This window comes from Pseudophryne corroboree, chromosome 2, assembly GCF_028390025.1.
Source record: "Pseudophryne corroboree isolate aPseCor3 chromosome 2, aPseCor3.hap2, whole genome shotgun sequence".
Classification (NCBI taxonomy): domain Eukaryota; kingdom Metazoa; phylum Chordata; class Amphibia; order Anura; family Myobatrachidae; genus Pseudophryne; species Pseudophryne corroboree.
The window spans coordinates 94,687,243-94,714,135 of record NC_086445.1 but is presented as its reverse complement, the minus strand read 5'-3'; the positions used below and the strand labels follow the sequence as shown (position 1 = coordinate 94,714,135).

The 26,893-nt window shown below is 48.3% G+C and overlaps 1 protein-coding gene and 1 long non-coding RNA gene across 2 annotated transcripts in view; one reads left to right on the top strand and one right to left on the bottom strand.

Moving 5' to 3' along the window:
- Nucleotides 1-26,893, bottom strand: part of LOC135000776 (uncharacterized) — a 248,107-nt gene that overhangs the window by 139,844 nt on the left and 81,370 nt on the right. The window lies entirely within an intron of this gene.
- Nucleotides 1-26,893, top strand: part of TMEM123 (transmembrane protein 123) — a 124,806-nt gene that overhangs the window by 81,334 nt on the left and 16,579 nt on the right. The window contains exons 3-4 of the mRNA XM_063951525.1: nt 4,347-4,442; nt 6,274-6,421. Of these exons, the coding sequence (XP_063807595.1) occupies nt 4,347-4,442; nt 6,274-6,421 (244 nt within the window). The remainder of the gene's footprint in view (nt 1-4,346; nt 4,443-6,273; nt 6,422-26,893) is intronic.

Here is a 26,893-nt window from a genome sequence, read left to right as displayed (position 1 = left end):
TACGATCAGATCTGAATCTCCCCCTGAGTCCTCTTCTGTGATCAGCCATGTGTGTCTAATAGACCACAGCCGGTCTGCTGTGCCTGTTCTGTAACCCCAGTCATTGATCTGTACTGTGAACTGAGATGCTCTGAAACTCCCCTCCGGCGTGTCCATTTACAGCATAGCGCAGATGATTGGGGTCACAGAGAGGGAGCACAGCGGCCAGCTGACTGGCTCACCAGATAACCAATCCCCTGAATTTTATTTTTGTGCCACGGTTTAAGGTTTGACATCCGAGCCAGGACCTGTGGACTGGTCTACCGAATCGTACAGGAATCTAGGTGGCTGAATGAGTAGTCTACTCATGGACGAGCTATATGCCTTGTGCCGTCAGAGAGGTTGGTGAGAACTGGAAGGCTCACAGACCGCCCCTGGAACCAATTCAGTGGCATTCAACACCTAACCCAAATATTTGATTATTTGTCAAGTGGTATCATACTTATTTATAATATATTTGTCAAGTTGCTTTTTTTGGGGGTCTTTACATAAATAGAGCACACACTTCACACAGCGCTTTAGAGAACACTTTATTAATTCTCACCAGTCAGTAAAGCTTGCAGCCTATACTCCCTACCACATGCACACACATACACATTAGGGTTCATTCTGGTCAGAAGCCAATTCTAACTACCAGTAATTTTTTGGAGTGTAGGAGGAAACCGGAGTACTCTGACCAGTTAAACGCAAACACAGGGAGAACTCTAAAACTCCACACAGATAGGGCACTGGCTGGTAGTTGGAATAGAACGCATGACCCCACTGCAGTGAGGCAATGCTGACCATTACACCACTGTGTTGCCCATAATTTGATGTTTCCAGTCTGGGTTTTATTATTTTTGTGACATATTACAGTGCATCTTAGGAAACTGTTGAAACTATAATGATTACATGCAGCTTATTATCTGTGTCCTACACATGCTTCAGAAAGGATCTGACCTCACTGTAATCACAAAGGTAAGTGCACGCAGAGTGGTTTCCCTTCCATTCCATTAATGCTTTTTGACATATATAGGAAAAATATAAATACAGAGTTCAACTGTGATTTCTGCTGTCTCATTAGGCACGTGCAACTGGAATCTGTGTGCTTATTGACTCCCTCCTCCCAAGAATCCAGGCTCAATAACATGAGGGTGACTTGGAAGCAAAGTAAAACCAGCTTCTAACACTCAGAGTAGGGTGGTCAAGTCAGACCCTTGGAATTTTTCATGGATACAAGTGATCGCGCTGAGCCCAAAAAAAAAGTGGGTCCCAGGGACCCTTCACTTTTAAAAATTGGGGTCCTACCGGTCCTTTTCTGGGTCACATCGGAATTAAGGTTCTTCTTAATCTTGTTGCAAGGTAGGGGGATGGGGTGACAGTGCTGCTGGGCTGTGTAGCATGCAGGACACCTTGCACCAGAGCTGTAACTAGACATTTTGGTGCCCCTTGGCAGAAAGTGAATTGATTCTCCACCACCTAGAACCGTAAGTAGAGGCAGTGCGCGCCAAAGGCGCGCGTCAAAAAGTAGGGGCATGGCTTAATGGAGAAAGGGCATGGCCACATAATAGTACCAATTCACATTATACCACACAGTAGTGCCACTTATACACATTGCACCAGGTAGAACCTCCTATACACATTGCACCAGGTAGAACCTCCTATACACACTGCGCCAGGTAGAGCACGTTATACATATTGCGCCAGGCAGAGCACGTTATTAGCGCCAGGCAGAGCACGTTATTAGCGCCAGGCAGAGCACGTTATTAGCGCCAGGCAGAGCACGTTATTAGCGCCAGGCAGAGCACGTTATTAGCGCCAGGCAGAGCACGTTATTAGCGCCAGGCAGAGCACGTTATTAGCGCCAGGCAGAGCACGTTATTAGCGCCAGGCAGAGCATATTATACATATTGCGCCAGGTAGAGCACGTTACACACTGCGCCAGGTAGAGCACGTTACACACTGCGCCAGGTAGAGCACGTTACACGCACTGCGCCAGGTAGAGCACGTTACACGCACTGCGCCAGGTAGAGCACGTTACACGCACTGCGCCAGGTAGAGCACGTTACACGCACTGCGCCAGGTAGAGCACGTTACACGCACTGCGCCAGGTAGAGCACGTTACACGCACTGCGCCAGGTAGAGCACGTTACACGCACTGCGCCAGGTAGAGCACGTTACACGCACTGCGCCAGGTAGAGCACGTTACACGCACTGCGCCAGGTAGAGCACGTTACACGCACTGCGCCAGGTAGAGCACGTTACACGCACTGCGCCAGGTAGAGCACGTTACACGCACTGCGCCAGGTAGAGCACGTTACACGCACTGCGCCAGGTAGAGCACGTTACACGCACTGCGCCAGGCAGAGCACGTTGCACGCACTGCGCCAGGCAGAGCACGTTACACGCACTGCGCCAGGCAGAGCACGTTACACGCACTGCGCCAGGCAGAGCACGTTACACGCACTGCGCCAGGCAGAGCACGTTACACGCACTGCGCCAGGCAGAGCACGTTACACACACTGCGCCAGGCAGAGCACTTTACACACACTGCGCCAGGCAGAGCACTTTACACACACTGCGCCAGGCAGAGCACGTTACACACACTGAGCCAGGCAGAGCACGTTACACACACTGAGCCAGGCAGAGCACGTTACACACACTGAGCCAGGCAGAGCACGTTACACACACTGAGCCAGGTAGAGCACGTTACACACACTGCGCCAGGTAGAGGGGCAGAGATATAGGGGTGTGAAGAGGTAACACTGGGCTGAGTTGGGGAGGGGAATCAATGTGTCTGGCATGACAGGGGGGGTTCTAGATGGGAGGGCAGTGAGATGGCACAGTGGACTAGTTGGGGAGGAAAGGTGTAAACACTGGGCTGGCAGGGTCAGTAATGGTGGGGGACACTGGGCTGGCAGACACTGTTAAGGCAGCATTAGCCTGCTGCTGTTCAGTTTCTGCCTGGCCCCGCACACTGGGTCAGCTAAATTACCTCTGCACTGCCAGCTCTGTGCAGAGATCTGTTCACAGTTGGCGGGTCCGACTTGCTTCATCGCTCTACTGGGTGATGTCATCTGGAGGCGGCTCCGACACCACCTGTATCATCTGTAATCTAGCGGCTCCCCCCCTCCCGTGGACTAGTGCAGCCGGGGAGAGGGTGACAAGTGTGGATCAAGCCCCGGAGCGCCGCACTGCAGCTTACAGTCAGTTCTCTCAGTGTGTTACTGTCTGACTCCCGGCACCGCATCTTCCCGCCCAGCAGCAGCCGCCGCTGACTTCTGACCAATAAGGTCAGAGAAAAGTCAGCTAGTGACCAATCAAGCGCCAGAGAGCAATCAACGGAGCGCGTCCCCGGGGACTGGCCCATTCTTAAAAAGTGAGTCCCCAGTCCTCATTGTAGGGTAAAAAGCACGCTATAGCGCGTTTTTGCGATCACTGGATAGACCAACCTGTAGCCAATCCAAATAACAGAAAGTTCTGCGGTATAGACCAACCTGTAGCCAATCCAAGTAATAGAAAGTTCTCAGGGACACAAGAACCTGTAGCGAGTACGAGCAATAGAACATTCTCAGGGACAGACCAAACTGTAGCCATCCGAGCAATAGAAAGTTCTCGGGCACACAACAACATGTAGTCAGTGCAAGCAATAGAGTGTTCTACGGTATAGACCAACCTATAGCCAGTCCGAGCAATAGAAAGTTCTCCGGGACACAACAACCTATAGCCAGTATGAGTAATAGAACATTCTCTGGAATAGACCAAACCAGAGGTTCCCAAACACGGTCCTCAAGGCACCCCAACAGTTCAGGTTTTAGGTATATCCATGGCTCAGCACAGATGGTTAATTCAAATTGACTAAGGTGCTAATTAAGTCACCTGTGGCCAAGCATGGATACATTTAAAACCAGGACCGTTGGGGTGCCTTGAGGACCACGTTTGGGAACCTGTGGACCAAACTAGCCATCCGAGCTGTAGAAAGTTCTCCGGGACACATCAACATGTAGCCAATCCGAGCAATTGAATGTTCTCAGGGATAGGACAACTTGTTGCCAATCCGAGCAAGGTTCTCAAGTATAAACCAGTAAAATTTAGATTGCACATTAATTTACTTATCATTTCTATCTTGTAGATGTCATATTATTACTGAATATTTATAACATTTATTTCCTGAGTGCCTTCAAGAAAAATAAAATAAAATACAAATGTGGAAAAAGAAAAAATCTATGTATAGAATATGATCACTGAAATATTTATTAGAAGATTATTTGTGTTGTTGGATTATATTGCATTGTAATTTTTTGTTTTTTTTTGTTTTATTATTTTAGCTCCACCCCAAGTAAATACTTCCACAACAACCGTGGTTAGTAATGGAACGGTTAAATCCACAACTGTGATTTCCACTTCATCCAGCCCTGTGACAAGTAGGTATTCTGACTAGTGCTCCGTGGACCTTAGTGATACTGTACACATGTGCTTGTGGGTCTAAACAATATATAACACAGCCCAAAAAGAAAACATTTAGTTGCCAAAGATATTTGAACGAATTTAGGGTATTTTGTGGTTGCTGATTAAAAAAAATGAAACTAGTTTTCCCAAATTGCTTCTAGTTCTTTGGATACTGGATTATCTTAGTAAATAAGGGACTCCACCAGAACATTCTAGAATGTGAGATACATGAATATTCTAGGTGCTCCCTTCTGCCCACCCTGCGCTGTGCTCCTGGTCGCACTGTGTTCCTGGCCAAGTTGTGACGTGCTGATGTCACACTGCGATCCCTCCCTCCCGCCCGTCCTGCGCTGTCCTGTCCTCCCTCCTGCGGCCCGCCAACCCACACACAGAACTTGAAGTGTTCTGTGGCTGACCGCTGACAGAGTTTTGCAGGATCAGAAAAGTGGCCCACATAACAGTGGGAAATTCCCACCGACATTACTGAGGTGAGGATGTGACCGTCTGTCTCCTAAAAGTCGTGTCCTCCTTACCGCCCCCCTTCCCCCCCCCCCTCTCCTTCCCTCTTCATCCGTCTTTTTTACATCCACTCTGGTGTTTTGGGGAGAAAGTGTTAATGATCCCATTCATGACAAAAATAATTGGCGAAAATTATTTCATACAAAAAAAAGTTTTCTGACCCCTGTTCTAGAACACAGTTCATGATTTCCAGGTCACCTGTGGATTATTTAGAATGTGACAGTTGGTGAACCATAGTGCACCTGCCGGGTGACCTGGAAAACATGAACTATGTGGGGTTCTGAGGACTGAGTTTGAGAGCCACTGTTCTAGAATATTCCCCCTCCATATAGAAGTGATCGTCCACTGTCCGTTTTCCGTTGAGCGGTTTGTGCTGTCTGGTGTATTTTTCTTGTTTCTCGTCCATTTATCTCAAACGTTCGAGCCAATCTAGCAAAACTGATGTCTTATTGGGAATCAGCACCACAAAGTTACCCCAAAATCACTAATATGATTGCCAATAAAATTAGTGTTGATCAGTGTAATCTATAAAGCGTTCTGTAATCTCTGTAGGCATTCTGTGTAGAGGGTGATCTACAAATCCTAGTGCTAATGTAGTATAAGTGTCGGTCGCGTGTTGGAAGGTGATAATCTGTAAATCCTAGTGAAACAATTGTGTACGGGAGACACCCATGTTAGACAGTGGGGATCTGTAAATCCTAATGGTGAAATGGTATAGGAGTTTGATGAGTGTTGGGGTACGGGATAGTACACTCATTTCCAAATTTCCAACTAGTAGTCCTGTGTTTCAGTCGTATTATTATAGCCCACCTACTTAGTGCTAAGTCCAGATTGACATTTCAGTCACAAAAAATAAGCCAAACGAAATCTCTCCACCCCCCCCCCCCCCACCTCGTATGCATTTAGTAAAATATTTCTACATTTATGTAAAATGCATGCCTACTCCATTTTACTTACTTCCCAGCTTTGATGCCCTGTCAAACCCCAGCCATTAGCTCTTTAATTATAGAAAATACTTATTTGCAAAATGGAATTCTGCTAGGTGAATATTCCAAATGGACGTGTAGGGAAGTCATTGGTCGAAGAAAAGTGCACAGCAGCACTATGCCATCCTGATTATCAAGCCTTCCATGTTTGTGGCAGTATTTGCCACAGATCTGGTTATCAAACAACCAGATATTCAAACTTACTTTTCTCCTGTTCTGTGTTTGTTTGTTTTTTATTATTATTTTTTTACTCATTTTGATTTATTGTATTGTAATTGTCTTTTTGTACTTGTTTTTGCAGGTTCTATGTCTTCTGCATCACAAAAGATATCTGGGTTTGACTTGGGAAGTTTCATAGGGGGCATTGTACTGACACTGGGAATCCTGGCAGTGCTGTACTTTGGGTGCAGATTTTATAATTCAAAGAGAGGCGTTCGCTACCGCACCATGTAAGTATTTCCTTTCTGTATGTTTCCAGAAGAGAACACAGGGTTCCAACTGTTCATATAACATTGAAGGTACATTAAGAGCGGATTGTGCGCTTTGCGTTCTATTTGGAAAACAATAGTGGAGACGTATCAAGCTTAGGAAAGAGATAAAAGAGTCTATTTACTAAGCCTTGGATGGAGCTTAAGTGGATGGAGATAAAGTACCAGCCAATCAGCTCATTACTGTCATTTCTCTTACGGCCTAGAGGATGCTGGGTACTCCGTAAGGACCATGGGGTATAGACAGGCTCCGCAGGAGACATGGGCACCTATAAAGAACTTTTAGTATGGGTGTGCACTGGCTCCTCCCTCTATGCCCCTCCTCCAGACCTCAGTTAGATCTTGTGCCCAGAGGAGATGGGGTGCATTACAGGGAGCTCTCCTGAGTTTTCTGTGTAAAAGAATTTTGTTAGGTTTTTTATTTTCTGGGAGCATTGTTGGCAACAGACTCCCTGCATCGTGGGACTGAGGGGAGAGAAGCAGACCTACTTAAATGATAGGATCTGCTTCTTAGGCTACTGGACACCATTAGCTCCAGAGGGAGTCTGAACACAGGTCTCACCCTGGGGTTCGTCCTGGAGCCGCGCCGCCGTCGTCCTCGCAGAGCCGGAAGATAGAAGCCGGGTGAGTATGAGAAGAAAAGAAGACTTCAAGGCGGCAGAAGACTTCAGATCTTCATGAGGTAAGCGCGCAGCGGTAACGCTGCGCGCCATTGCTCCCACACAACACACACAGGCACAGATGGGTGCAGGGCGCAGGGGGGGCGCCCTGGGCAGCAATAAACCTCGTTTTTGGCACAAATATATATATTAGGCTGCGGAGGCAGCAAATAGACGATCCCCCGCCATTTTTATGATATTGAAGCGGGACCGAAGCCCGCCGCTGGAGGGGGCGTAGCTTGATCCCTCAGCACTAACCAGCGCCATTTTCTCCACGGAAGCTGCAGAGAACGCTGGCTCCCCGGACTCTCCCCTGCTGAACGCATCAGAGGGCTGAAAAAAAGAGGAGGGGGGGCACATTTCAAGCGCAGTGAGTGGGAATAGCATTGGCATTATATATAAAAGCGCTATCTGGGTTTTCCAGTGTCAGTTTGGCGCTGGGTGTGTGCTGGCATTCTCTCTGTCTCTCCAAAGGGCCTGGTTGGGGAATTGTCCCCGTTTAGTTATATCCCTGTGTGTGTGGGGGGTCGGTACGTGCGTGTCGGCATGTCTGAAGCGGAAGGCTTATCAAAGGCGGAGGAGATGAGTGGTGTGTCCCCGTCGGTAGTGCCGACTCAGGAATGGATGGATATGTGGCATATGTTAAATGCAAGTGTAGCATCATTGCATAAGAGGCTAGACAAAGCAGAATCCAGGGAAACATCAGGGGGTCAATCCACGGATTGGACCGACTCATAGGGCCCGTCAGGGTCTCAAAAGCGTCCCGGTCACAAATTGTGGACACAGATACCGACACGGACTCTGATTCCAGTGTCGACTATGATGATGCTAGATTGCACCCTAGGGTGGCAAAAACTATTCAGTATATGATTATTGCAATTAAAGATGTTTTGCATATCACAGACGACCCCTCTGTTCCCGACACGAGGGTGCGCATGTATAAGGAAAAGAAACCTGTGGTAAACTTTCCTCCATCTCATGAATTTAATGAGTTATTTGAAAAAGCTTGGGAATCTCCAGATAAGAGACTGCAGATTCCCAAAAGGGTTCTTATGGCGTACCCTTTCCCTACACAGGACAGGGCACGTTGGGAATCCTCTCCCATAGTGGACAAGGCTCTAACACGCCTGTCCAAGAAGGTGGCACTGCCGTCTCCAGATACAGCGGCCCTCAAGGACCCTGCGGACCGCAGGCAGGAGACTACATTAAAGTCTATTTATACACATACTGGTACTTTACTTAGACCGGCAATTGCGTCGGCATGGGTATGTAGTGCGGTTGCAGCTTGGACAGATACCCTGTCAGCTGACCTTGATTCCCTAGATAGGGATACTATTTTGCTAACTTTAGCACATATTAAAGACGCAGTCTTATATATGAGAGACGCTCAAGAGACATTGGATTGTTGGGTTCCAGAGCCAATGCCATGGCTATTTCAGCGAGACGATCCTTATGGACCCGCCAATGGACGGGTGATGCGGATTCAAAAAAGCATATTGAGGTTTTACCCTATAAGGGTGATGTGTTGTTTGGGGATGGGCTCGCGGATCTGGTTTCCACAGCTACCGCAGGTAAATCTACCTTTTTACCTTTTGTTCCCTGACAGCAAAAGAAAACTCCACAGTATCAGATGCAGTCCTTTCGGTCGCAAAAGACCAGAAGAGGTCGGGGCTCCTCCTTCCTTAGCGAATCACAGTTTATCCTGCACCAGACTGAATATAATTAATTGACTAAATAGTGAAAACCAACTGAACACAGAAAAATTAGGCCCAAATGGGCAGCTATTCTTGCGTTGGAGGTGCTCCCAGGAATAATGTACCAGATACAAATTAATTTGGTGGGTGTAGAAGAACCCACACCTCACCAAAAGAAAAGAAATTCCTATATTTGGAGCACTCTTTTAGATGATATGTATGAATTTGTGGAAATTTTATTAAGATTAAAACTTAGCTTTTATTATTCAATACTCGACTAAAAAGTTGAAAGGGGTATACTATAAATATCAATTGGTGAAACCCCTTGTGAACAGTGGTAAAAATCTATAAGTGGGAGCAAATACTGTCGTCTTGAAATTATGTATTTTGCTCAAAAAATAATAAAAACAGGCCCAAGTGGCGCATTTAGACCCTGCAAGGCCTATAAGCATCAGGGCCCATCTAACACCACGACGGGGTCTCTAGCCAGTGTGCCTGTCTTTCTTATCTCCACGGCACAGTCGACAATCCTACTCTCATCTTTCCTCCGCTCACGGATGAGGTCAGACAGTAGATGGGATTAGTTTACTAGAGTGTCTATATTTATTTTCTTTACTGTCCATGTTATATCACAATATAATTTTTGTTCTCTTCACTGTTTATGATATATTACAAAATAATTTTTGTTGTCCAACTCTATATGCATTAATGTGATTCCAGAATACAGACAATTACCAAGATGTATAGGATCTGTAATGTATATTGTTACCTTTTTCCCAATATGATTGTGTTGATTGATTCATGTGGTTTGCTGTATTGTGACTAGAATTTGGTCCCTACTAAAGGTGGCTGCCTAAGGCACCCGCATCTTTTACACACACTATTGGATACAAACACCAATGTGTCAGTTTCTTGCTTAAGGACACATAAAAAGGATACATATGAACTAAAAATGTAGATGAGGTGCCCATCATAGTCTAATCGCAACCATGTATTTATTTACTTACACAGATATGGATAGCATTTCTGATTCATTTCTATGGACGAGGTATTAGTCTTTCATGCACAAGTTTTATTGAAGTATGGGGAGAAGCCGATCCTAAGAAGATATATAACAACATTACTCATACCGCTTGGTGAAATCCAGACACACATTATTGGTTTGGATTTTATATGAGACATTTAAGTTTGAATATCTAAACACTAATGACTTTTCTGATTAAATGCGAGTATATAAAAAATATCACTATTGCTGCTTGTTTAAAAGTTTGATAGATTACTATCATTGCCTTTTTATTATTTTTTGAGCAAAATACATAATTTCAAGACGACAGTATTTGCTCCCACTTATAGATTTTTACCACTGTTCACAAGGGGATTCACCAATTGATATTTATAGTATACCACAGGGGTGTCAAACTCAAATTCATCGGGGGCCGCATCAGCAGTTTGGTCCCCATCAAAGGGCCGGTTGTATCTGTAGGTCTATCCAAAATTTACCGCTCCACCTGCCTTATATGTGCCCAGCCATCGGCCCCCTTTTAAAGTGCCCAGCCATGTGCCCCCTTTTATAGTGCCCAGCCATGTGCCCCCTTTTATAGTGCACAGGTCCCCATTTTACACATTGTGGCAGGCACAGGTCCCCATTTTACACATTGTGGCAGGCACAGGTCCCCATTTTACACATTGTGGCAGGCACAGGTCCCCATTTTACACATTGTGGCAGGCACAGGTCCCCATTTTACACATTGTGGCAGGCAAAGGTCCCCATTTTACACATTGTGGCAGGCACAGGTCCCCATTTTACACATAGCGGCAGGTACAGGTCCCCATTTTACACATTGTGGCAGGCACAGGTCCCCATTTTACACATTGTGGCAGGCACAGGTCCCCATTTTACACATAGCGGCAGGTACAGGTCCCCATTTTACACATTGTGGCAGGCACAGGTCCCCATTTTACACATTGTGGCAGGCACAGGTCCCCATTTTACACATAGCGGCAGGTACAGGTCCCCATTTTACACATTGTGGCAGGCACAGGTCCCCATTTTACACATTGTGGCAGGCACAGGTCCCCATTTTACACATTGTGGCAGGCACAGGTCCCCATTTTACACATTGTGGCAGGCACAGGTCCCCATTTTACACATTGTGGCAGGCACAGGTCCCCATTTTACACATTGTGGCAGGCACAGGTCCCCATTTTACACATAGCGGCAGGTACAGGTCCCCATTTTACACATTGTGGCAGGCACAGGTCCCCATTTTACACATTGTGGCAGGCACAGGTCCCCATTTTACACATAGCGGCAGGTACAGGTCCCCATTTTACACATTGTGGCAGGCACAGGTCCCCATTTTACACATTGTGGCAGGCACAGGTCCCCATTTTACACATAGCGGCAGGTACAGGTCCCCATTTTACACATTGTGGCAGGCACAGGTCCCCATTTTACACATTGTGGCAGGCACAGGTCCCCATTTTACACATAGCGGCAGGTACAGGTCCCCATTTTACACATTGTGGCAGGCACAGGTCCCCATTTTACACATAGCGGCAGGTACAGGTCCCCATTTTACACATTGTGGCAGGCACAGGTCCCCATTTTACACATTGTGGCAGGCACAGGTCCCCATTTTACACATTGTGGCAGGCACAGGTCCCCATTTTACACATAGCGGCAGGTACAGGTCCCCATTTTACACATTGCGGCAGGCACAGGTCCCCATTTTACACATTGTGGCAGGCACAGGTCCCCATTTTACACATTGTGGCAGGCACAGGTCCCCATTTTACACATAGCGGCAGGTACAGGTCCCCATTTTACACATTGCGGCAGGTGGTGGAAGGAGGGAGAGAGAGAGAAAGAGAGGAAGGGAGAGGGGCTGACTTACATTTGAAGCGGTTCTCGCCGCTCTTCAGCCGCCTCTCCCTCCTCGTCTGCGCGGCTCCCTTCTCCCTCCTCCGACGGGGTTTCGTTGAATGACGCGTTTGCGCCGTGACGTCACGACGCAATCGCGTCATTCCGCGAAACCCCGCCCCCCCCTGAGCTGGGCACTCGGGAGAAGGGGGTTTCATGGCGGCGGCACCGCGGGCCATCAGACGAGGTCTGGCGGGCCGGATTTGGCCCGCGGGCCTTGTCTTTGACACCCCTGGTATACCACTTTCAACTTTTTAGTCGAGTATTGAATAATAAAAGCTAAGTTTTAATCTTAATAAGATTTCCACAAATTCATACATATCATCTAAAAGAGTGCTCCAAATATAGGAATTTCTTTTCTTTTGGTGAGGTGTGGGTTCTTCTACACCCACCAAATTAATTTGTATCTGCTCCTCCTTCCTTGCCAGAGGTAAGGGTAGAGGGAAAAGAACACCTGCCGCGGCGGGTTCCCAGGAACAGAAGTCCTCCCCGGCTTCTACAAAATCCACCGCATGACGCTGGGGCTCCCCTGCAGGAGTCCGCACCGGTGGGGGCACGCCTTCGACTCTTCAGCCAGGTCTGGGTTCGGTCAGACGTAGATCCGTGGGCGATGGAGATAGTTTCCCAAGGCTACAAGCTGGAATTCGAAGAGGTGCCCCCACGCCGATTTTTCAAGTCGGCCTTATCAGCTTCTACCCCAGAGCGTGAAGTAGTGTTAGCAGCAATTCAAACGCTGTGTCAACAGCAAGTGATTATAGGGGTTCCCCTGAGCCAACAGGGAAAAGGGTACTATTCGACCCTCTTTGTGGTCCCGAAGCCGGATGTTTCGGTCAGGCCCATTTTAAATCTAAAATCCCTAAATCTGTACTTGAAACGTTTCAAATTCAAGATGGAATCACTCCGAGCTGTAATAGCCAGCCTGGAAGGGGGGGATTTTATGGTGTCACTGGTCATAAAGGATGCTTACCTTCATGTCCCCATATATCCCGCTCATCAGGAGTACCTGAGATTCGCGGTACAGGATTGTCATTTCCAGTTTCAGACGTTGCCGTTTGGGCTTTCAACGGCCCCGAGGATTTTCACCAAGATGATGTCAGAAATGATGGTGATCCTGCGCAGGCAAGGAGTCACAATTATCCCATACTTGGACGATCTCCTGATAAAGGCGAGATCAAAAGATCGATTACTGAAGAACGTGTCACTCTCTCTGAGAGTGCTCCAGCAACACGGTTGGATTCTTAATCTGCCAAAGTCACAGTTGGTTCCAACAACTCGACTACCGTTCCTAGGCATGATACTAGACACGGAACGAAAGAAGGTTTTTCTCCCGTTGGAAAAAGCCCTGGACCTCCAGAACATGGTCAGAGACCTGCTAAAGCCAAAAAGAGTGTCAGTTCATCAATGCACTCGAGTTCTGGGGAAAATGGTGGCAGCCTACGAGGCCATTCCCTTCAGCAGGTTCCATGCGAGGACGTTTCAATGGGACCTTCTGGACAAGTGGTCCGGGTCCCATCTACAAATACATCAGAAAATAACACTGTCCCCCAGGGCCAGGGTGTCTTTCCTATGGTGGTTGCAAAGTGCTCACCTTCTAGAGGGTCGCAGGTTCGGCATTCAGGACTGGGTTCTGGTAACCACGGACGCGAGCCTCCGAGGATGGGGAGCAGTCACCCAAGGAAGAAACTTTCAAGGACTATGGTCAAGCCAGGAGTCCTGTCTGCACATCAACGTGCTGGAATTAAGGGCCATATACAACGGCCTTCGACAAGCAGAGGGTCTTCTTCGCAACCTACTGGTTCTGATTCAACAGCCGTGGCTCATGTGAACCGCCAAGGCGGGACAAGGAGCAGAGTCGCGATGGCGGAAGCCACCAGGATTCTCCGCTGGGCGGAAAATCACGTAAGCGCTCTGTCAGCTGTCTTCATTCCGGGAGTGGACAACTGGGAAGCAGACTTCCTCAGCAGACACGATCTCCATCCAGGAGAGTGGGGACTTCATCAAGAAGTCTTTGCAGAGATAACGGGTCTCTGGGGAGTTCCTCAAATAGACTTGATGGCGTCACGCCTCAACAAGAAGCTTCGGAGGTACTGTGCCAGGTCCCGGGACCCTCAGGCAATAGCAGTAGACGCTCTGGTAACGCCATGGGTGTTCCAGTCGGTCTATGTGTTTCCTCCTCTGCCTCTCATCACAAAGGTGTTGAGGATCATAAGACGGAAAAGAGTACAGACAATACTCATTGTTCCAGACTGGCCTCGAAGGGCCTGGTACTCTGATCTTCAGGAGATGCTCGCAGAAGATCCTTGGCCTCTTCCGCTAAGGGAGGACCTGTTACAGCGGGGCCCCTGCACGTTCCAAGACTTACCGCGGTTACGTTTGACGGCATGGCGGTTGAACGCCGGATCCTAGCTGAGAAGGGTATTCCGGAGGAGGTCATACCTACTCTCATAAAGGCTAGGAAGGAGGTGACGGCGAAACATTATCACCGTATCTGGAGGAAGTATGTATCTTGGTGTGAAGCCAAGAATGCTCCTACGGAAGATTTCCACCTGGGCCGTTTTCTCCCCTTTCTACAGACAGGAGTGGATATGGGCCTGAAGTTAGGCTCTGTTAAGGTACAGATTTCGGCCTTATCGATATTCTTTCAGAAGGAATTGGCTTCTCTTCCAGAAGTCCAGACTTTTGTGAAGGGAGTGCTACACATCCAGCCTCCTTTTGTGGCCCCAGTGGCGCCATGGGACCTGAACGTGGTGTTACAGTTCCTGAAGTCACACTGGTTTGAACCCCTTAAAACGGTTGAGTTGAAATTTCTCACCTGGAAGGTGGTCATGTTATTGGCCTTAGCTTCGGCAAGGCGGGTGTCTGAATTGACGGCATTGTCTCACAAGAGCCCCTACTTGATTTTTCATGTGGATAGAGCAGAATTGAGGACTCGTCCTCAATTTTTACCTAAGGTGGTGTCTTCTTTTCATATAAACCAACCTATCGTGGTGCCTGTGGCTACGAGTGACTTGGAGGATTCCATGTCCCTGGATGTAGTCAGGGCCTTAAAGATTTATGTAGCCAGGACGGCTAGAATTAGGAAAACAGAGGCTCTGTTTGTCCTGTATGCAGCCAACAAGATTGGCGCGCCTGCTTCAAAGCAGACTATTGCTCGCTGGATCTGTAACACGATTCAGCAGGCTTGTGTTACGGCTGGATTGCCGTTACCACATTCAGTAAAGGCCCATTCCGCTAGGAAGGTGGGCTCTTCTTGGGCGGCTGCCCGAGGCGTCTCGGCATTACAGCTTTGCCGAGCGGCAACTTGGTCGGGTTCAAACACTTTTGCTAAATTCTACAAGTTTGATACCCTGGCTGCTGAGGACCTAGGATTTGCTCAGTCGGTGATACAGAGTCATCCGCACTCTCCCGCCCGATTGGGAGCTTTAGTATAAACCCCATGGTCCTTACGGAGTCCCCAGCATCCTGTAGGACGTAAGAGAAAATAAGATTTTAAACCTACCGGTAAATCTTTTTCTCCTTGCCCGTAGAGGATGCTGGGCGCCCGTCCCAGTGCGGAAGATCTGCAAGACTTGTATATAGTTATTGCTTACATAAGGGTTATGTTACAGTTGGAATCGGTCTTGGACCGGTGCTGCTGTTTGTTCATACTGTTAACTGGCTTTGGGTATTCCATGTTATACGGTGTGGATGGTGTGGGCTGGTATGAATCTTGCCCTTAGATTAACAAAATCCTTTCCTCGTATTGTCCATCTCCTCTGGGCACAGTTCTCTAACTGAGGTCTGGAGGAGGGGCATAGAGGGAGGAGCCAGTGCACACCCATACTAAAAGTTCTTTATAGGTGCCCATGTCTCCTGCGGAGCCCGTCTATACCCCATGGTCCTTACGGAGTCCCCAGCATCCTCTACGGACTAGGAGAAAAAGATTTACCGGTAGGTTTAAAATCTTATTTTTTCAAACCCAGCCTGTGACATGACAGCTAGGGGCTGATTGGCTGGTACTTTATCTCCGTCCACTTTATCTGCATCCAAGGCTTAGTAAAACAGACCCCAAAGTTGAGCAGTTGCCCAAATCACCTTCTGTCATTTCAAAGACTGTACTAGGTAAATGACAGAAGCTCCACTTTATTTCTCTCCAAGCCTTGAGACACCTCACCCACAATGAGCAATTTCTCGCAAAGCACTCTTTTGAACGAGCCCTTACAGTCCTTTATCATTTAATAACAAGCGACAGGCTGGGAATTATTCAGTTGAACATGGTGAAAGATTTCTACATTGTGTGAAGAGAGAACATTAGGGCAGAAGGCGGAGAATTGTACGTGTAAGTTTGTGATGTTCACAAATACCCCTTTCACACCGCCAATGCCGGATCGCACCTGGGAATTGGAAACTGGTCCTTCCCGGGTGGGAGCCGGCATTGGACCCTAATAGCAGGCTTCCCGACCGAGCAATATGCCGGGTCGAGTTGGCGGAGCTGGCAGCGGGGGCGGCGCTGGGAGATGAGCTCATCTCTGCGCCGCCTCTCCCTATGTAGTGAATGGGTCCCAGGTCGTATCAACCCGGGAACCTGTTTACACTGCGCTTGACCTGGTGTGCAACCCAGGTATAACCCTTCTTATTACCCTGGTTGAATTAACAGGTCAGGCGACCTGGAAATTCTCCATGGGCCCTTTCAAATCGCACACTGACCGATACCAGGTTATTTTTGTGATGTAGAAGGGGCCTATTCGGAGTCAGACACTGCTGCGTCTCTTACCGAAGTCTCTCCTGCAACTTTTTGCTAATGCTAGCATTAGCCCTTCTTCTGATGTACAGCCGCCTGTAAGCAGAAGAGCTGGGACACTCGCTATGAGCGGCTGCAGTTATATCCATCAGAAGCACCATCGAGATTTACCCCAGCCCTGTGCTAGGTGCACAGTCTCCATCAGAATATGGCCTCCAATGTACACGATTAGATGTCTGAGTGTGAAATCACAACTGACCTTCCCATAACACACTTACAAGGCGGAATAGCTTCTTGGGTCTGCATAGTCACCGCCCAGGAACACCCAATACATTCCAGAGTCTGGGCACCTCAGTCGGTCCTGTTCTACTTACATGAACATCGGCATTGCGTCCGACTCGGAATCACTCCAGAGTGTTCTCTTATGGGGAAAATACACACTGCCACCTGTTAAGGGGGATCTATGTAAGCACAGTCCTTCCACCACACCTCTAATCATACTTCACATGAGTATTGGGTACAGTTGGCCGTTGATGACTGATGTTTTCCAACCATCAGTGGTAAGAGGATTTGCCATTGATCTGCATTTCGCAATATTTTTTGTTGGAATATAATCCCTGCATGCGCTAGCCAGCTTCTCCTTTTTAACAATACTCACACATACTGTATGACATTAATGGTTTTTACCATCAATGGTTTATCATTAATGGTATTTCTCTAACGTCCTAGTGGATGCTGGGGACTCCGTAAGGACCATGGGGAATAGACTGGCTCCGCAGGAGACATGGGCACTTTAAGAAAGAATTTAGATTCTGGTGTGCTCTGGCTCCTCCCTCTATGTCCCTCCTCCAGACCTCAGTTTGAATCTGTGCCCGGACGAGCTGGGTGCTGTTCAGTGAGCTCTCCTGAGCTTGCTATAAGAAAGTATTTTGTTAGGTTTTTTATTTTCAGGGAGCTCTGCTGGCAACAGACTCCCTGCATCGTGGGACAGAGGGGAGAGAAGCAGCCCTACTCTCTGAAGCTAGGTCCTGCTTCTTAGGCTACTGGACACCATTAGCTCCAGAGGGATCGTACACAGGATTTCACCCTCGTCGTCCGATCCCAGAGCCGCGCCGCCGTCCCCCTCACAGAGCCGGAAGACAGAAGCCGGGTGAGTATGAGAAGCAAGAAGACTTCGAAATCGGCGGCAGAAGACTCCGTTCTTCACATGAGGAAACGCACAGCACTGCAGCTGTGCGCCATTGCTCCAAACACACCTCACATACTCCGGTCACTGTAAGGGTGCAGGGCGCAGGGGGGGGGGGGGGGGCGCCCTGGGCAGCATATGGACCTCTTTTGGCAAAAGTACACATATATACAGTTGGGCACTATATATATGTATGAGGCCCCGCCAAGAAAATGTATATATAAGCGGGACAGAAGCCCGCCGTCGAGGGGGCGGGGCTTCCTCAGCACTCACCAGCGCCATGTTTTTTCTCCACAGCACCGCTGAGAGGAAGCTCCCCAGCCTCTCGCCTGCAGATACACGGTAGAAGAGGGTAAAAAGAGAGGGGGGGCACATAATTAGGCGCAAAAATCAATATAAACAGCAGCTACTGGGTTAACATTAAGTTACTGTGTTATTCCTGGGTTAATAGCGCTGGGGTGTGTGCTGGCATACTCTCTCTCTGTCTCTCCAAAGGGCCCTGTGGGGGAATTGTCTTCAGATGAGCATTCCCTGAGTGTGTGGTGTGTCGGTACGTGTGTGTCGACATGTCTGAGGTAAAAGGCTCCCCTAAGGAGGAGATGGAGCAAATGTGTGTGAGGGGTGTCTCCGTCGACAACGCCGACACCTGTTTGGATATGTGTAATTAAGTGCTAAGGTGAATTTATTGCACAAAAGATTAGAGAACAGACAGGGAATCTACCCATGTCTGTCCCTATGTCGCAGAGACCTTCAGAGTCTCTCAATGCTCACTATCCAAAATAATAGACACTGATATCGACACGGAGTCTGACTCCAGTGTCGACTACGATAATGCAAAGTTACAGCCAAAATGGCAGGAAAGTATTCAATATATGATTATTGTAATAAAAGATGATTTGCATATCACTGATGACTCATCTGTCCCTGACACAAGGGTACACATGTTTAAGGGGAAGAAAGCGGAGGTAAATTTCCCTCCTCTCATGATGAAAAAGAGCGGGAATCTCCAGACAAGAGACTGCAGTTTCCCACAAAGAATTTTCAGGGAGTATCCTTTCCCTACTAGGGCCAGGATACGATGGGAATCTTCCCCTAGGGTGTCACGTTTGCCCAAAAGGTAGCCCTGACTTCATAGCTATCCTCAGGGATCCTGCAGATAGCGTGCACATTCTGGTACACTACTCAGACCGGCGATTGTGTGGGCATGGGTTTATAGCACTGTAGCAGCGTGGACAGGTACCTTATCAGCAGAGATTGAGACCCTAGTATGTATGTATATGTGTATATATATATATATATATATATATATATATATATATATATATATATATATATATATATATAACCAAAGAAATCAGGTGGCACTCACAGACTTGTAGCTTGTAGTGAAAACAAACTTCACTCCGTGAAGAAATTTATTGTGAAACAGGTAACGTTTCGGGGACGTATCCCCTTCCTCAGACAATTCAACAATGCAAAATACAGTGTATAAATACCATAAAATGACCCCGCTTACCCCCACCGTTACGACTCCCAGCTGCGTGGACCACGGCGTCTCCCGGCCCGCACTTCCGGCTTCGACGTCACCGCCCGGCCGGAAGTGACACGTTCAGGCTTCGCCGGTCACCATGGCAACGCGCTGGGAGCCCTGTGGATACAAACAAAACATGGCACAAATTCATCAATATACAAACACTGAACATATGTAAACAAATGACACACTTCTCAACGGCGCTCACTTGGAGCTAGAGTGTCAATAAATTTCTTTCTGATTTCTTTGGTTCTACATTGGTGGGCCTGCCGGCCCACAAGGAAGCGCACCACAGCCAGCTGCTTTGGAGGAGTGACGGGGCAATTCTTGGATGGATATATATATATATATATATATATATATATATATATATATATATATATATATATATATAGATATATATATATATATGTATATATATATAGATATATATATATATTAAAGATGCTGTCTTAAGATATATATATATATATATATATATATATATAACATGCCCAAAGAGACATTAGTCTACTGGGTTCTAGAGTCAACGCTATGTCGATTTCTGCTTGACGTGTCCTGTAGAATATGCAATGGACAGGTGATGCCGACTTAAGAGGCATATGGAAGGCTGAGGATTGTGTGGAGAAGGGATCTCGGACCTGGTCTCCACAGCTATAGCTGGTAATTCTGATCTTTTGCCTTATATTCCTGCACAGCCTAGGAAAGCACGTCATTATCAAATGCAGCCTTTCGATCACATAGAAACAAGAAAGTCCGAGGTGCGTCCTTTCTTGCCAGAGGCAGGGGCAGAGGAAAGAAGCTGCACAACACAGCTAGTTCCCAGGAACAGAAGTCCTCCCCGGCCTCTACAAAATCCACCGCATGTCGCTGGGGCTCCACAGGCGGAGCTAGGCCCGGTGGGGGCACGTCTTCGCAATTTCAGCCACAAGTGGGTTCACTCCCTGTTGGATCCCTGGGCAATAGATATTGTGTCTCAGGGATACAAGCTGGACTTTGAGGAGATGCCCCCTCACCGACGGCCCTGCCGGCTTCCCCCCACGAGAGGGAAATAGTGTTAACTGCAATTCACAAATTGTATCTTCAACAGGTGGTGGTCAAGGTTCCCCTCCTTCAACAATTTAGTTATTATTCGACCATGTTGTAGTCCCGAAACCGGACGGTTCCGTCAGACCCATATTGAATTTAAAATCCCTGAACATATACCTGAAAAAGTTCAAGTTCAAGATGGAATCGCTAAGAGCGGTCATCGCAAGCCTGAAAGGGGGAGATTTTATGGTGTCTCTGGACATAAAGGATGCATACCTTCATGTCCCCATTTATCCACCTCATCAGGCGTACCTCAGATACAGGATTGTCATTACCAATTTCAGACGTTGCGGTTTGGTGTCTCCACGGCCCCGAGAATCTTCACCAAGGTAATGGCGGAAATGATGGTGCTCCTGCGGAAGCACGGTGTCACAATTATTCCGTACTTGGACGATCTCCTCATAAAAGCGAGATCAAGAGAGCAGTTGCTGAACAGCGTATCACTTTCTCTGGAAGTGTAACGGCAACACGGCTGGATTCTAAATATTCCAAAGTCGCAGTTGGTTCCTACGGCTCATCTGCCTTTCCTAGGCATGATTCTAGACACAGACCAGAAAAGGGTTTATCTCCCGATAGAGAGAGCTCAGGAGCTCATGACACTGGTCAGGAACCTATTAAAACCAAAACAGGTGTCAGTGCATCACTGCACTCGAGTCCTGGGAAGGATGGTGGCATCATACGAGGCCATTCCCTTCGGCAGGTTCCATGCGAGGACCTTTCAATGGGACTTACTGGACAAGTGGTCCGGATCACATCTTCAGATGCATCGGTTAATCACCCTATCCCCCAGGGTCAGGGTGTCTCTCCTGTGGTGGCTGCAGAGTGCTCACCTTCTCGAGGGCCGCAGATTTGGCATTCAGGACTGGATCCTGGTGACCACGGATGCAAGCCTCCGAGGGTGGGGAGCAGTCACACAGGGAAGAAATTTCCAAGGTCTGTGGTCAAGTCAGGAGGCTTGCCTTCACATCAACATCCTGGAACTAAGGGCCGTATACAACGCCCTACGTCAAGCGGAGACCCTGCTTCGCGACCAACCGGTTCTGGTTCAGTCAGAAGCCACCAGAATTCTTCGCTGGGCGGAGAATCACGTAAGCGCACTGTCAGCAGTGTTCATCCCGGGAGTGGACAACTGGGAAGCAAACTTCCTCAGCAGGCACGACCTCCACCCGGGAGAGTGGGGACTTCATCAAGAAGTCTTCACGCAGATTGCAAGTCGGTGGGAACTGCCACAGGTGGACATGATGGCATCCCGCCTCAACAAAAAGCTACAGAGGTATTGCGCCAGGTCATGAGACCCTCAGGCGATAGCTGTGGACGCACTGGTGACACCATGGGTGTTCCAGTCGGTCTATGTGTTTTCTCCTCTTCCTCTCATACCCATAAGAAAAAGAGGAGTGAGAACAATACTCATTGTTCCGGATTGGCCAAGAAGACTTGGTATCCAGATCTGCAAGAAATGCTCACAGAGGACCCGTGGCCTCTTCCTCCAAGACAGGACTTGTTGCAACAAGGGACCTGTCTGTTCCAAGACTTACCGCGGCTGCGTTTGACGGCATGGCGGTTGAACGCCGGATCCTAGCGGAAAAAGGCATTCCAGATGAGGTCATTCCTACGCTGATAAAGGCTAGGAAGGACGTGACGGCTCAACATTATCACCGTATATGGCGAAAATATGTTGCTTGGTGTGAGGCCAGGAATGCCCCTACAGGGGAATTCCAGCTGGGCCGTTTCCTTCACTTCCTACAGTCAGGAGTGACTTTGGGCCTAAAATTGGGTTCCATTAAGGTCCAGATTTCGGCCCTATCCATTTTCTTTCAAAAAGAGCTGGCTTCTCTACCTGAAGTTCAGACGTTTGTGAAGGGAGTGCTGCGTATTCAGCCCCCTTTTGTGCCCCCGGTGGCACCTTGGGATCTTAACGTGGTGTTGAGTTTCCTGAAATCCCACTGGTTTGAACCACTCAAAACGGTGGAATTGAAATATCTCACGTGGAAGGTGGTCATGCTACTAGCATTGGCTTCGGTTAGGCGTGTGTCAGAATTAGCGGCTTTGTCACATAAAAGCCCCTATCCGGTTTTCCATGCGGATAGAGCAGAATTGCGGACCCGTCCACAATTTCTGCCAAAAGTGGTTTCATCCTTTCATATAAACCAACCTATTGTGGTGCCTGTGGCTACTACTGACTTGGAGGATTCCGAGTTACTTGATGTGGTCAGGGCTTTGAAGGTTTATGTAGCCAGAACGGCTAGGGTCAGGAAAACAGAATCTTTGTTTATCCTGTTTGCTTCCAACAAGCTTGGTGCTCCTGCTTCAAAGCAAACTATTGCTCGCTGGATCTGTAACACGATTCAGCAGGCTCATTCTGTGGCTAGATTGCCGCTGCCAAAATCAGTTAAGGCCCATTCCACTAGGAAGGTGTGCTCTTCTTGGGCGGCTGCCCGAGGGGTCTCGGCATTACAGCTGTGCCGAGCGGCTACTTGGTCAGGTTCAAACACTTTTGCAAAGTTCTACAAGTTTGATACCCTGGCTGAGGAGGACCTTGTGTTTGCTCATTCGGTGCTGCAGAGTCATCCGCACTCTCCCGCCCGTTTGGGAGCTTTGGTATAATCCCCATGGTCCTTACAGAGTCCCTAGCATCCACTAGGACGTTAGAGAAAATAAGATTTTACTTACCGGTAAATCTATTTCTCGTAGTCCGTAGTGGATGCTGGGCGCCCGTCCCAAGTGCGGACTTCTTCTGCAATACTTGTATATAGTTATTGCTGCAATAAGGGCTATGTTATTGTTGCATCAGGGTTGAACTGATGCTCTGTTGTTGTTCATACTGTTGACTGGGTAAGTTTATCACAAGTTATACGGTGTGATTGGTGTGGCTGGTATGAGTCTTGCCCTGGATTTCCAAAATCCTTTCCTTGTACTGTCAGCTCTTCCGGGCACAGTTTCTCTAACTGAGGTCTGGAGGAGGGACATAGAGGGAGGAGCCAGAGCACACCAGAATCTAAATTCTTTCTTAAAGTGCCCATGTCTCCTGCGGAGCCCGTCTATTCCCCATGGCTCCTCCCTCTATGCCCCTCCTCCAGACCTCAGTTAGATTCTGTGCCCAGAGAGACTGGACATACACTAGGGGAGCTCTCCTGAGTTTCTCTGAAAAATACTTTTTTTTTTTTTTTAGGTTTATTATTTTCAGAGAGCACTGCTGGCAACAGGCTCCCTGCTTCGTGGGACTGAGGGGAGAGAAGCAGACATACTTCTGTGAGTTAAAGGCTCTGCTTCTTAGGCTACTGGACACCATTAGCTCCAGAGGGTCTGATCACTTGGTATAGCCTAGCTGCTCGTTCCCGGAGCTGCGCCGTCGTCCCCCTCACAGAGCCAGAAGAAAGAAGCCGGGTGAGTAACCGAAGTACAGAAGACTTCACTAAAGTCGGTAGAAGACTTCAGCCTCAGAGGTACCGCGCAGCGGTCGCGCTGCGTGCCAATGCTCCCACACACAAACGGCACTACATGGGTGCAGGGCGCAGGGGGGGGGCGCTGGGCAGCAATAATACCTCAAGTTCAGCCTGGCAAAAGTAATATACAGTGCATAGTCACTGTATACAGACCCCCGCCAGTATAAAAAAAAAATAGCGGGACATAAGCGTGCCATTACGGGGGCGGGGCTTGGTCCTCCCAGCTATAATCAGCGCCATTTTCTCTCCACAGTGAGCTGCAGAGACGCTGGTCCTGGCCTCCTACACTACTGTCTAAAGTAACAGGGTGCTAAATGGGGGGGGGGCACAGCAAATATGGTGTTGATTGTTATTTATAAAAAGCGCTGACAGGTCTGGGGCATTATATATACTTTCAGACCGGGATAGGCGCTGGGTGTGAGCTGGCAAACTCCCTCTGTGTTTCTCTAATAGGCCTTATTGTGGGTCTGTCCCCTATAGCCCAGTGTGATAGTGGTGTCGTTACGAGTGTGTCGACATGTCTGAGGCTGAAGGCTCTTCCCAGGAGGAGGCTGGAGTGGGGACAGAACAGTGTGGGGGAGTGAATCTGTCGGCACCGCCGACTGCTGATTGGGTAAATATGTTGAGTGCCTTGAATGCAGATGTGGCTTTATTAACTAAGAGATTGGATAAATCTGAGGCTCAGAACCAAACATGGAGACAATCCATGGAAGATGCTTTATCCCAAACGCAGGCTCCCTCGGGTCACAGAAACGGGCGTTTACCCAAATAGCAGACACAGATACCGACACGGATTCGGATTCCATTGTCTACTATGGTGATGCCAGGTTGAATCCTAAACTTATTTTTTATGTAGTGGCTTTTATTGCCACTACATGATTGTGGCAATAAAAGAAGTGTTACATATCTCGGAAGACCCTGCTGTTCCTGAGACAAGGGTCTGTATGTTTAAAGGAAAGAAACCTGTGGTAACGTTTCCTCCCTCTCATGAACTGAACACTCTTTTTGAAAAGGCTTGGGAAATTCCTGACAAAAAGTTGCTGATTCCCAAGAGAATTATTATGGCATACCCGTTCCCCTCTGAGGATAGGAAAAGGTGGGAGTCAACCCCCAATGTGGACAAGACTCTAGCACGGCTGTCCAAGAAGGTGGCGCTTCCGTCCCCTGACACTGCAGCCCTAAAGGATCCTGCGGATTGTAAGCAGGAAACTACTTTGAAATCTATTTATGTCACTACGGGTACGCTGCTCAGACCTGCCGTGGCATCGGCATGGGTGAGTAGTGCAATTGAAAAGTGGGCAGATAACTTATCATCTGACTTGGACACCCTGGATAGGGATAGCGTTCTTTTGACACTGGGTCATATCAGGGACGCTGCAGTCTATCTAAGGGAGGCTGCAAGAGATATTGGCCTCTTGGGATCAAGGGCCAATACCACGGCTATCTCGTCTAGGAGAGCATTATGGGCTCATCAATGGAATAGTGATGCTGACTCTAAGAGGGCTATGGAGGCTATGCCGTATAAAGGTGGTGTTTTGTTTGGTGAGGGCCTCGCGGACCTGGTATCTACAGCTACCGCGGGTAAGTTATCTTTTCTACCATATGTCCCTGCACAACAAAAGAAAACGCCTCTTTATCAGATGCAGTCCTTTCGGTCCAATAAATTAAAAAAAGGACGAGGGTCCTCCTTCCTTGCTGCTAGAGGTAGGGGAAGGGGAGAAAAGTAGTCGGCTGGGGCAAGCTCCCAAGAGCAGAAGTCCTCCCCGGCCGCTGCCAAATCCACCGCATGACGCTGGGGCTCCGCTGCTGGAGTCCGCACTGGTGGGGGCACGTCTTCAACTCTTCAGTCAGGTCTGGGCTCGTTCGCCCCTGGATCCTTGCGTGCTAGAAATAGTGGTCCAAGGGTACAAACTGGAGTTTCAAGACGTGCCCCCTCACCGATTTTTCAAATCGGCCTTACCAGCTTCTCTTCCGGAAAGGGAAGTAGTCTGCGCTGCGATACAAAAGTTGTATCTGCAGCAAGTTATTGTCACGGTCCCCCCGTCACAACGGGGAGGCGGCTTTTATTCAAGCCTGTTCGTGGTCCCGAAGCCGGATGGCTCGGTCATACCGATTCTGAACCTAAAATCCCTCAATTTCTTTCTAAAAAAATTAAAATTCAAGATGGAATCTCTCCGAGCAGTGATCTCCAGTCTGGAAGGGGGGGATTTTATGGCGTCAGTCGACATAAAAGATGCCTACTTACATGTCCCAATATATCCTCCACATCAAGCTTACCTGAGGTTTGCTGTTCAGGATTGTCATTACCAGTTTCAGACGTTGCCGTTTGGTCTTTCCACGGCTCTGAGGATTTTCACCAAAGTAATGGCGGAAATGATGGTGCTCCTGCGCAAGCAGGGTGTCACAATTATCCCGTACTTGGACGATCTCCTGATAAAGGCGAGATCGAAGGAGCAGTTACTAAGAAACGTTGCGCTCTCCCTGACAGTCCTGCAACAACATGGTTGGCTCCTAAATTTGCCAAAGTCACAGTTGGTTCCGACAACACGGCTGTCATTCTTGGGCATGATCCTAGACACGGAACTGCATAGAGTGTTTCTCCCAGTAGAAAAAACTCTGGAAATCCAGAACATGGTCAAGGAGATTCTGAAACCGGCAAGAGTGTCGATTCATCAATGCACTCGGGTGCTGGGGAAGATGGTGGCAGCCAACGAAGCCATTCCGTTTGGCAGGTTCCATGCCAGGGTGTTTCAGTGGGACCTGTTGGACAAGTGGTCCGGGTCTCACCTGCACATGCACCGGAAAATAAGCCTATCTTCCAGGACCAGAGTATCTCTCCTGTGGTGGCTCCAAAGTTCTCACCTCCTAGAGGGACGCAGGTTCGGGATCCAGGACTGGGTCCTGGTGACTACGGATGCAAGTCTCCGAGGCTAATGAGCAGTCACACAGGGGTAAATTTCCAGGGAAAATGGTCAAGCCAGGAAGCTTGTCTGCACATAAACATTCTGGAATTAAGAGCCATCTACAACGGCCTTCTACATCATCTTCGTGGTCTGCCCGTCCTGATTCAGTCGGACAACATTACAGCAGTGGCGTACATAAACCGCCAGGGTGGAACAAAGAGCAGAGTGGCGATGGCGGAGGCCACGAAAGTTCTCCGCTGGGCGGAAAAACATGCAAGCGCTCTG